Source organism: Polypterus senegalus, chromosome 10 (genome assembly GCF_016835505.1).
Source record: "Polypterus senegalus isolate Bchr_013 chromosome 10, ASM1683550v1, whole genome shotgun sequence".
NCBI lineage: Eukaryota > Metazoa > Chordata > Cladistia > Polypteriformes > Polypteridae > Polypterus > Polypterus senegalus.
Window position 1 is genome coordinate 86,721,670 of NC_053163.1, and position 12,300 is coordinate 86,733,969.

The following is a 12,300-nucleotide window of genomic DNA, read 5'->3' on the forward strand; positions in this document are numbered from 1 at the left end:
AAATGTTTATCCCTTTCCGATTTCCACTGAACGTTTTCAGGTCTTCAGACAAAATGTAGTATTAGATAAAGGGCACACAAATGAACTCATGAAATTTGCTGAAATGAACAAAGCTATGTAACATCAACTGTCACTTTGTGAAAACATAATGGCCCTCTGTACATTTAATAACAGCCTGCACCACATTCAGCTGCAGACGCCTGCCATATGAAGATTCACCCAACATGTCACAGTGGAGGAATTTATCCCACTTTTCATTGCAGAACTGCTTCAATTTACAAACACTGGTACATTTTCCATCACAAACTCTGGGTTTGTTTTGGTCCTGCTACAGCATTTTTATTGTGTTTAGTTCTAGACTTTTACTAAACCAGTTCATAACTTACATTTTTTTTCTTTTTTATGGATTCTAACATTGAGTTGCTTTTCGTGTTTTAGATCATCATACTGCTGCGTTATCCAGTTAGACATCAGTTGCTTCAGTTATGGCAAGTTGTCCACATTCGAAGTATCGTGGAATGTAGTATTTGCTTTGTGACAAAACATAATGGAACACAACATTTAACTTCTGTTTCATTTGTCCATATAATGTCCTCCCAAAAGATTCTGGGGATCACCCAGGTGCTTCCTAACAAATGAGAAATAGCCTTTGTATTCTTCTGGGTTAGCCATGCCTTCCATCTTGCTACTCTCCAGTAAAGCCTATTTTTTGCTCAGTGTCTTTTCTTCATGAAATCATCAGTTTGATGAGCCAAGAAAAGCATGCATGTCTTTTGCATTTTGTCTTCCTGGATGATTTGTTTTGTGACCATAAAGGAGTACCTTAATTCTGGAAGGATGACCACTGCTGGGAATCTGTAATTCTGTTCCAAGTATTCTGCATTTAGAGATTACGGCTTTCACTGGGGTTTGCTGGGATCCCCGAGCCTTAGAAGTGATTTTCCAGAATGCTAAATATCTACATTGTTTCTAATGTCCTTCGAGTGTGCCATTATGTGCTTGTCCATGTGGTGGTCACCCCAACTCTAAATGTAAGCATCAAAATAAGTGAGGTTTAAATTGAGCAGGACTGGTGGTAATTAAGATGTGCCGAGTTCAACCAGCAAATGCTAATTACCCTTTTATTTAACTGGAGGATCATTATTGTTTTACAAAGTACCAGCTAGTGTTGGATAACTTGCCACTTTAAACTTTGTTAAATGTTGCAGATGCCCTTTGTCTTGTATTAGATTGTTTAAAGACTGGAAAACATTCGGTCAAACATTTCCAATGAAGAAAATTAAAAAAAGGGAGATATATACTCAGCAAAAAAAGAAACGTCCCTTTTTCAGGACTGTGTATTTCAACAATAATGTTTTAAAAATCCAAATAACTTTCCAGATCTTCATTGTAAAGAGTTTAAACAATGTTTTCCATGCATGTTCAATTAACCATAATCAATTAATTTACATGCACCTGTTGAATGGTCGTTAAGACCTTAACAGCTTACAGAAAGTAGGCATTTAAGGTCACAGTTCTAAAAACGCAGGACACTAAAGAGACTTGTCTACCGACTGTGAAAAACACCCAAAGAAAGATGCCCAGGGTCCCTGCTCATCTGCGTGAACGTGCATTAGGCATGCTGCAGGGAGGCATGAGGACTGCTGATGTGGCTAGGGCAATAAATTGCCATGTCCGCACTGTGAAACGCCTAAGACAGCGCTACAGGGAGACAGGAAGGACAGCTGATCATCCTCGCAGTGGAAGACCACGTGTAACAACACCTGCACAGGATCGGTACATCCGAATATCACACCTGCGTGACAGGTACAGGATGGCCACAACAACTACCCGAGTCACACCAGGAACACACAATCCCTCCATCAGTGCTCAGACTGTCCGCAATCGGCTGAGAGAGGCTGGACTGAGGGCTTGTAGGCCTGTTGTAAGGCAGGTCCTTAACAGACATCACCAGCAACAACGCCGCCTATGGGCACAAACCCACCTTCGCTGGACCAGACAGGAGTGGCAAAAAGTGCTCTTCACTGATGAGTCACGGTTTTGTCTCACCAGGGGTGATGGACGGATTCGTGTTTATCGTCGAAGGAATGAGCGTTACACTCAGGCCTGCACCCTGGAGCGGGATCGATTTGGATCGATGGCTAGGGCCATTCCCCCCAGAAATGTCCAGAAAGTTGCAGGTGCCTTGGTGGAAGAGTGGGGTAACATCTCACAGCAAGAACTGACAAATCTGGTCCAGTCTATGAGGAGGAGATGCACTGCAGTACTTCAAGCAGCTGGTGGCCACACCAGATACTGACTGGTACTTTTGATTTTGAGCCTCCCTTCATTCAGGGACACATTGTGAAACATTTTTAGTTTATGTCTTATGGTGTTGACTCTTTTAGTGTTCATACAAATATTTACACATTAAGTTTACTGAAAGTAAAAACAGTTGAAAGTCAGAGGAAGTTTCTTTTTTTTTGCCGAGTATATATCTCACCTTAACAGCTGCTTGCATGTTTTATACCGTTTGTCGTCCACTCCAGCATGAAGGTAAATTGGCTGTCAGAGGTTTCAGACTGCCGAGATATTTTGTGTGCACAATTTAGCAGTAAAAATCTGTGACTGGAGTTTTGGATTTGGTCTTCATTTCTCCCTTTCGAAGACGCCTAGACTAAACATGAGCAGAAGACAACTGTCCATGAATGACAGGCACTCTGGATTCAGAAAGAACACAAATCTAATCAGGACCACCACATAGCAAGTAGATATGGCACCGGCGCACTTCAACAACTTGCAATGACCAGTTTGAACAAGAAAAGCAAGTCACGTTCACCCCAAAAAATAAACAGCTGGGAATAAACACTCTAGAAAAACGGATGCTCTAAATCAGCAGCCGTCACAATGCGGAGTCAAATTACTGGGTACTCTAAAAGGCAAAATTATGAAGGCACATCTTAAAATACAAAAGGATAGATTAGAATTAAAAAAAAAAAAAAAAAATTTAAGAGATTAGCCAAGAGATTGGGAACAAAGCTTTATGAACAAACAACATGCTGATAAACCACAAGCGATGGTGATGAGAAGATGGAGAAGAGATCAACAATCCAATGCATCTGTGAAAACATCGTGTCTGTGCCGAGAATGTCTGATCACCTTTTACACTAACCGCCATACCTTTATGGACACTGTGACCAATAACTGCATCAGAAAATGACAAAGTATAAAACAATAGAAATATCAATACAAAAGAATCCCTCCAAATATGTTGGCTTGGAATTCATTTTGCATAAAGACAATGGCCCAAAACAAACAACTACTATGGTACCTAAACGAGCCTGTCAAGACTTTAAACTTGCTGCCATTGAGCTTAATGTGTTTAATACTAGCAACGTTGATCTTGCAGATCCAATGAAGAAACGGCTTCACTTGCCGAGGTCAAAACTGAAGTTACACGCAACCTAAAATAAGCCAACTGAAAATGGCTACAGCAGAGGGTGCGCAGGCCTCAAATGCCTAGTGATGGCAATGGTTTGTGGGCTTGTTGTGTCAATTGATGTACAGATTTATAACCAAATGTTCAGTTTTAGAAAATTTTGATTTAAAATTTACCCCAAAATTTGTGTGCACCTGAAATGGAGAAAAGGAGCCTAAAAGCAGTTGTATTGCAAGAGGTTTATAAAACAGACACATGTGCAGAAGGGAAACATTCTGCGTTTTTTGCTTTACATTGTTGTCACGTACGAGTTGCTCATGTAGACATTAAAAATAATAAGACACTTTTACTAACTCAGAATGTTCAGTTAATTTTGCATTCACACACTGGCCCAAAAAAAATACACCCATAGTACAGAAGAATGAAGAGCAATTGCAAAAAATGTTTGTCATTGTTTAACTTTTATTAAAGTTATGGGTAGAAACAGTCCAGCTTGATGGAAATGTAGAGCTCTTGGTTCCATTTTTTTTCTTTTAAATATGGGAATGATAGTGCAAAAATAAAACCTTTTAAAAACAAACAGGACAAAGAATAATTGTTTCCTCCTATGCTCAACTAGTAATGCTAGTTGGTCCAGATAAATAATTTTGACAGTCCTTTAAAAATGTACAAGATATGTTACATAAAAAACCTCATGTTATAATACTGACACATTTAAATTACTTTCTTCAGCTCATCATATATGACCAGTACAAAAGCACCACCCATGCCTCGGAGAACATTGGACCATGCTCCCTTGAAGAATGCCTTGCCCCCCTCATCACGAGCAATCTTCCTCCAACAGTCAATGGTGCCAGTGTACATGATATCCGCTGGAATGGGGAAAAAGAAAAATATAAATATACATACGATTAGCATTTCAGGATTGCAAAACTTAAAGCCATTTTAAAACTGCAGGTCAGGTGCATTGGCGATTCTAAACCGTCCCTAGTGTGTGCACCCTGTGGTGGGCTAGCACCCTGCCTTGTGCCCTGTGTTTGCTGGGGATTGGCTCCAGCAGAGTAGTAGTTAGGATATAGCGGGTTGGATAATGGATGGATTTTATATAGCGATATGAAGAAAAATATGCATTGGTAGCCTGGTGGCACAGCTGTTAGTACTGTTGCGTCACATTCTGACTAAGGTTGTTTGTCCAATTCGCACATTCTGAAAGTTTTGTTCCCTTATCATGAACACGCATTTCTTTAAAATAGGCAAGTGTGCATTGTTCTGCTGGGATAAACTTCTCCCCATTTTAACCATATTATATACAAAAATGAAAAATTAATGTTAGTTAAATTTTATGTGGTACACTCCCAGGCCTGAAGTAATGCACAGTTGATCCACATATTAGATTTGTTTGTTCAAATATCCAAATTCCACTTTTCAATGAAATAGCTACCCATCTTAAAAAGGTACAAAGAACAAAGGCCAAACCAGCTATGGGTATGACACCAGTGAATGTATTCATACAGTGCTATTCTTAAATGGCCAGTTAACTTAGAAGCAGAGAGAAAGCATTGAGAGGAAACCGTTCAAAACTGGAGCAAAGTCCCCAAAAAAAAAACAAACCCCACAGGCAAGAGGTCAAATTCCCATTTCAGGAGTGCAATGTCTACTTCGTGTAAAAGAAAAACACCTTTGTATGAGACCAAAATTAAATATTGATTGCTATGGGCCCAGTAACATGACAGCTGGAAACTGTTAAAGCTGCATCCATCACAGCAAAGAAAACTTCCAGCAAAAAAAAAAAAAGGCCACAGCAACTTCAATACGATTACCATTAAAATGCTGCTCCACGCTGAAGCTCTCAAATTAAAAGCATTTGTCAAATAACTGAAGACAAAAACAACTGTTTTCTTTCTACAGGTAATGCCAGGATGAAACAGTAATATTCTTTTAGACCGACTTACCTCCTTTACGCCCCGACTGCATCATCATGCGCCGCCGCACAGTATCAAATGGATATGAAGTGAGGCCAGCAACAGCCGTGACAGTCTGAGCAATCATCCAGCTTACAACAATATGGGTGTTCTTGGGATCTGGCAGCATACCTAGAAGGAAAAGCAGCAGAACATACTCATGAGGTGTGAGAGTTTGAGACATCTTAGATGGGAGTATTACTGCATTAAGGGGGGATTGGGGTCTTGGAATGAAAGTCAAAAAGGTACTTTTGCACCTGGTTAACCTGTGGAAGATTCAACACCCTACCACTTTTTATTTTATTCCTTGTAAAACAGTCAACATTAACTTTATATGGCATATTATATGGACATACGGGGTAATTTTCTCTACAAATAAAACAAAAGAGGCAGTATGGCTCGTACCTTTAGCAGTGTCATAAATGCCGAAGTAGGCGGCCCTGTAGATAATGATGCCTTGGACCGAGACGTTGAATCCTTGGTACAGTCCCTTGAGCCCATCGGACTTGAAGATTTTGACCAAGCAGTCTCCAAGCCCATTAAACTCCCTTGATGCTCCGGCTTTCCCCACATCGGCAGCCAACCGGGTTCGGGCGAAATCAAGAGGGTAGACAAAGCAGAGAGAGGTCGCTCCTGCTGCACCACCTGATGCCAGGTTACCAGCAAAGTATCTCCAGAACTGGGTGTGCTTATCTACACCTCCAAGGAAGACCTTCTTGTACTTGTCTTTGAAAGCAAAGTTTAGAGCTTGAGTGGGGAAGTACCTGATGACATTGGCCAGGTTACCCCGCCAGAACGACAGGAAGCCTTGTTCTTTGGGGATACGGATGACACAGTCAACGATACCTTTGTACTGCTTATCGACAGCAATCTGTTTGCTTGCATGCTGTACCTATATGGACAGAAAAAAAATGAAAATTTTTACGTACGCTATTACTTTTAGCAAATGTAAGTTTTCAGAAACAATAAAACTGAATGTTTCCCGTCTTGGCTAAATAAAACGAGCTTTAATGGAGGTAACTGACAAGAGAAGGGACCAATTTTTCAACTTTGCGAGGCAAAGCTGCAAAACTATTTTTTGTATTAATACAATTTTAAAATTTAGAGATACAGAAAGCAGGGACTTAAATACAACTGTTGCCTTCAAAATGAAAGAATAAAAGAGCCGGTCGCCTTCTAATCCAATAGAGTTAGTCCCACGTCACACACACAAGTTCCCTCACGTCCCAGCCTAACCCTCTGAATCACAACCATACCTGACTCACTTCCTGGAGCCTGCCCTTCCCGGCACGTGACCTCCCCTTGTTTCGACCTTGGCTCCGCGCAGGCGTATTGAACCTGGGAGTGACATCAGTACCGGCCGGTCTTCCCGGAATCGCTTTAAAGTTCAGATTTTGCAGATCACAAACAGTCTTTGACACTTTTCAGTGTTCTCTTTTCTAACTAGTCACACATTGAAATGTTTACTTTCACATCTCACTTAAATGATCGATATGAGAAACACAGATGTGGGAACGTTTGATTTAGGGCAAAAATTATTTTTCCTTCACCTGCTACAAGAGCACATTCAAAAGCAGAATATAAAAACTGCGCCAATTGTATCATTTAGTAAGACGCGAAAGTTAACTTTATCGACTCGTTAAAAGTAAAGTTATGTGTTATATACTTACCTGTAAGAGAAGCTTGACCCTCTCGATTGGCGCTACGGCAGTCTTGGATATAGCAGCGGCGACACCACCGGCTAAGAAATCCTTGAGGAATGAAACAACAGCGTCACTCATTGTTAACAAAAACTCCGCTTGGGGTTCCGAAACCTTTTGCTCTACGCCGGTTCAATTGAAATGGCCGATTTATATAGAGAAGGAAAGCTTTAAAGGCAGGCTGATCGCGAGACGAGGGAGGGAGCCCGCCAGAACGCTACGTAATTGGCTAAAGCCACATTCCCGGGCGGAGATAACTAGGAGGCGCGCATCTTACGTCACATCAATATGTGTTGCCAAGGCAACAAAATCAGAGCACCGACAGATTACTGTACAAATTGTACCCTTCGTATTATAGGTACACGACCACTGCAGCCAGCCGAACAGGTTGCGAGTAAAGTGTCACATTTAAAAAGTATGTCGACGTATAACCTTGGCTTAACCCTGACAAAAGAGCTCACTGAAACCATCACCTCAAGCTTTACTTCGAGTAAAATGAGAAAATGTGAAATTGATTAATAAATGTATAAGTAATTGTTATTATAAATGAAGATCTGTATGTCACTTGTATTAATTTTAAAACAACTGTATAAAATTCTACTGTCAAATGTAGCTTGGCGTTTTTAAGTAATTACGAAAAGGATATGTGCAGTATGCAGTTTGTCACCTTCAGATTATATGACCTCTGGGTCATTCGAGTCTTTTGTCTGCATTAATAAAAAGAATTACTGATTAAAAAGAAAATGAAAAGCAAAGATTAAAAAGTACTGTTAGTGTGCAAAAAGTTAAGATTTGGAATTAAGTACTGTATACTGTATGATTTATATGCGGTAGGAGTGACGGATGCATTCAACTTGGAAGTGGGATTATATTAGGGATCGGCTCTGAGCCCTTATTTGCAATGGTGATGGACAGGTTGACAGACGAAATTAGACAGGAGTCCCCGTGAACTATGATGTTTGCTGATGACATTGTGGTCTCTAGCGATAGTAGGGAGCAGGTTGAGGACACCCTGGAGAGGTGGAGATATGCTCTAGAGAGGAGAGGTATGAAGGTCAATAGGAACAAGACAGAATACATGTGTGTAAATGAGAAGGAGGTCAGTGCAATGGTGAGGATGCAGGGAGAAGAGTTGGCAAAGGTGGATGAGTTTAAGTACTTGGGATCAACAGAACAAAGTAATGGGGATTGTGGAAGAGAGGTGAAAAAGAGAGTGCAGGCAGGGTGGAATGGGTGGAGAAGAGTGTCAGGAGTGATTTGTGACAGACAGGTATCAGCAAGAGTGAAAGGGAAGGTCTACAGGATGGTATTGAGACCAGCTATGTTATATGGGTTGGAGACGGTAGCACTGACCAGAAAGTAGGAGATGACAGAGCTGGAGGTGGCAGAGTTAAAGATGCTAAGATTTGCATTGGGTGTGACGAGGATGGATAGGATTAGAAATGAGTACATTAGAGGGTCAGCTCAAGTTGGACGGTTGGGAGACAAAGTCAGAGAGGCAAGATTGCGTTGGTTTGGACATGTGCAGAGGAGAGATGCTGGGTATATTGGGAAAAGGATGCAAAGGACAGAGCTGCCAAGGAAAAGGAAAAAAGGAAGGCCTAAGCAAAGGTTTATGGATGTGGTGAGAGAGGACATGCAGGTGATGGAGTAACAGAACAAGATGCAGAGGACAGAAAGATATGGAAGAAGTTGATCTGCTGTTGCAACCCCTAATGGGAGAAACTGAAAGAAGAAGAAGATACTGTATGATTTACATGTTACAAAGGTCAACATATAAACAACATTTTTCATAAAATACAGTAGAATGCTTAATGTAAAATTGCAATCCTTAATAAAAATATATCATTATAATGATACAGAAATTAAAACTGTTTTACAGTAGTAGTGCGGACCAAGGTTGATAATTCTGTCACTATTGACAGACTACTTTGTTACCCTGACTTATCTTGTCAGCAGAAGTTTTTGTACATTAAGAGAAGGTGGGGCACAGCTTCCTGCGATAAAATTTTTTTTTATAAATCTGAATATTGTCTTCTTAAGCATTTTTTTCCAATTTTCCATCATAATCCCAATGTCATTTCTCACCTAGAAAAATACTGCTTTTGTAAAACGCAAAATTGTCTTTCTACCGAATGCTGCCAGCTTGTTTTAAGCTAACTGGGCTAGCTCTATTGGGCCTGCAATGTTCTTAGGTTTACCCGTGTGTGTGTGTGTGTGTGTGTGTGTGTGTGTGTGTGTGTCTGCACACCTCTGCACCCAGAACCTTCCAGTTTACTGGTGATGCTTGAAGGCTGCAGCCTCTTATTCCCGACATTAACAAAGAGGGCTGTTGTTTTTTTTGATCATGTGTTTTCTAGTGAAGGTTATGCAATGTAATCCATAAAAAAGTGTATTGAAAAGTCCAGTGCCAATTGCCTCCCTTACAGGCAGCTCCAATAATTTAAAAAGAAAGAAGACAATAGTAAATCAGTATCAAGAATGCACACAACACTGATCAGAATTGGGCTAAAAGGTCAATTCGTTCCACCCACCACTGGGGAGGCCTGATGGCACTAAATTTGAAAAAGCCACCAAGGATGCCCTATGCATGCTTCCTCTACTTTGTTGAAAAGACCCAAGCAGCATGATGCCCTTGTTTTAAAGGAGCATAGAGTCCCAATGAAAAACAAACAGGTATAGAGAACATTGTTTTTTTCCAATTGTTTGCTGGCTTTGTGCTGTCCAGAAAACACTTGGCTGCATGATGGTTTGTCATCAACCCCAGAGTCTTATATTCAAGCTGTGCAGTGGATGTACTCTGTGTATTCTTTCCATCATACTGTGGCTTTTCCTTTTTAAGCTCAGCACTGTTTGATTCTAAATTTGGTATTTCTCTTTCAATTTAAGTAGTTTATAGCCAATACATTTTGCTGAGCAGGTGGTTGAGAGGCTCCCAATTTATTTGATGTTTTATATCTGTATTTTGTCAGAGGAGGATGCTGTCAGAGTGTATCACAACGATCTGATGCCAAATGAGGCAACAACCTCTTGTTAGTTTGAATTTTTTGAAATATGAATAGTGAGACTTGCTAGTTCACACGCCATTCATTTAAAAAAGAGGAACAGATATTATTCAGTAAGCTAATGTTAACATTAAAAAAAGTCTGAACACATAAATAAAACTTCTGGTAAGGCCCTACCACAATTTACATAATGAAAATATTGGCAGTGTTCCAGTTGTAAAACAATTGCAACCTATGATTTATATGTTCCTTTGGAAAAGAGAGTGCTCTAGATCTTAAAACATAAATATCTATTTTCAAAAACACTTTTCTAATTCATAGTGACTATGCACATAAATCACAATCCTAGTAATCCCAGAGTTTTATTCTCCACAAGGTCCCAGGTCACTCAATGGAATACCTCCAAAAACTTCCAGTTAAACTTGTGAGGCTTTTGCTATGTTTTTTATCACAAAATGAATGAGGTTAGAAATAATATAGTACACATCCCCAATACTGATCCTCTCAAACCCTGGTACTCCATTTTAAACAAATTCAATTTCTTCACCAGGATAGATTTACCTGATTTATATAAAATAATTTCTCATCTGAGACCCTCCACCTGCGTCCTTGACCCAATACCAACAAGTTTTTTCAAAGAAGTATCTGGCGTGCTAATTGATAGTATTCTTGACATAGCAAACTCATCGTTAGATACAGGGGTCTTTCCAGACTGTCTTAAGACTGTTGTGGTTAAACTCCTGCTCAAGAAAAATAATCTTGACTCCTCTGCTTTTGAAAATTTTAGACCTATTTTTAGCCTGCCTTTCTTAAGTAAAATCCTAGAGAAGGCAGTCATTATGCAGCTAAATTACCTCATCAATAAACATGCTATTCTAAGTAAGTTTCAGTCGGGTTTCAGAACAAATCACAGTACAGAAACTGCACTGGTTAAAGTAGTAAATGACATGCGGGTAAATGCAGACAGAGGCCATGTATCTGTTCTCATCCTCTTATCCGAGTGCTGCATTTGATACCATTATTCACAATATTCTTAGAAATCGCCTTAGTCAATGGGTGGGCCTCTCTTGCAGTGTCTTAAATTGGCTTGAGTCCTACCTGTCAGGTAGAAAATTCCTTGTTAGTTTTGGTAATTATACTTCAAAGACACATGATATTCTATATCCACAAGGATCTATCCATGGTCCACTGCTCTTTTTGATCTACATGCTTCCGTTAGGTCAGATTATCTCAAGGCAAAACATGAGCTACCAAAGCTATGCTAATGACACATAACTGTATTTATCAATAGCACCTGATGACCCCGACTTTCTTGGTTCACTGACTCAATGTCTTGCTTGTGTTTCTGAATGGATGAGTAGTAATTTTCTCAAACTAAATAAGAAGAAAACAGAAATTTTAGTGATTGGCAAAAAGGATATAATAAGGGTATTAGAAATACACTTGATCCATTAGGATTAAAAGTCAAGACGGAGGTAAAGAATTTGGGGGTAATTATTGACTCTGACCTGAATTTTAAATCACATATTAATCAGATTACTAGGACAGCATTTTTTCACTTAAGAAACATAGCAAAAGTTAGACCTCTTAATAACATTTCAAGATGCTGAGAAATTAGTTCCCGCTTTTATTTTCAGTCGACTAGATTACTGTAACACACTCCTCTCAGGACAACCCAAAAAATACATCAATTGATTGCAACTAGTACAGAATGCAGCTGCTAGAATCTTAACTAGGAAAAGAAAATCCGAGCACCTCTCTCCAGTTTTGATGTCACTACACTGGTTACCTGTGTCATTTAGAATTGACTTTAAAATACTGCTTATAGTTTACAAAGCCTTAAATAATTTCGCCCCATCCTATATTTCAGAATGTCTTTCAGCTTACACTCCAAATAATAACCTTAGATCTTCAAATAAGTGTCTGCTTACAATTCCAAGAGCTAAACTTAAAAGAAGTGGTGAGGTAACCTTCTGCTGTTATGCACCTAAAATCTGGAATAGCTTACCGATAAAAATTCGCCAGGCTAATACAGTGAAGCATTTAAAAAAAAACTGCTAAAAACCTATTACTTTAACATGGCCTTCTCATAGCTTCATTTTAGTTTAATCCTGATATTCTGTATATGCATTTAATTATCATTATCATTCATGGTGGCTCTGAAATCCATACTAACCCCTACTTTCTCTGTTGTTCTTTATCAGAGTTTCTGTGGT

The 12,300-nt window shown here is 39.6% G+C and overlaps 1 protein-coding gene across 1 annotated transcript; it reads right to left on the bottom strand.

Moving 5' to 3' along the window:
• Nucleotides 1–3,860: 3,860 nt before the first annotated feature.
• Nucleotides 3,861–7,243, bottom strand: slc25a5 (solute carrier family 25 member 5). Its single transcript, XM_039766108.1, has 4 exons — nt 7,050–7,243; nt 5,785–6,271; nt 5,371–5,511; nt 3,861–4,290 (listed from the first exon to the last, which is right to left on the bottom strand). Exons 1-4 carry the CDS (start codon nt 7,158–7,160, stop codon nt 4,133–4,135), a joined length of 897 nt encoding a protein of 298 aa, XP_039622042.1. The 5' UTR covers nt 7,161–7,243; the 3' UTR covers nt 3,861–4,132.
• Between the last annotated feature and the right edge of the window lie 5,057 nt (nt 7,244–12,300).

Coding starts and splice junctions, on each gene's coding strand:
- slc25a5 (XM_039766108.1), bottom strand. CDS start 7,160: ATGAGTGACGCTGTTGTTTCATTCCTCAAGGATTTCTTAGCCGGTGGT. Junction 5,512..5,784: donor CATTTATGACACTGCTAAAG/GTACGAGCCATA, acceptor TTTTCCTTCTAG/GTATGCTGCCAGATCCCAAG. Junction 4,291..5,370: donor GCAGTCGGGGCGTAAAGGAG/GTAAGTCGGTCT, acceptor TCCCCATTCCAG/CGGATATCATGTACACTGGC.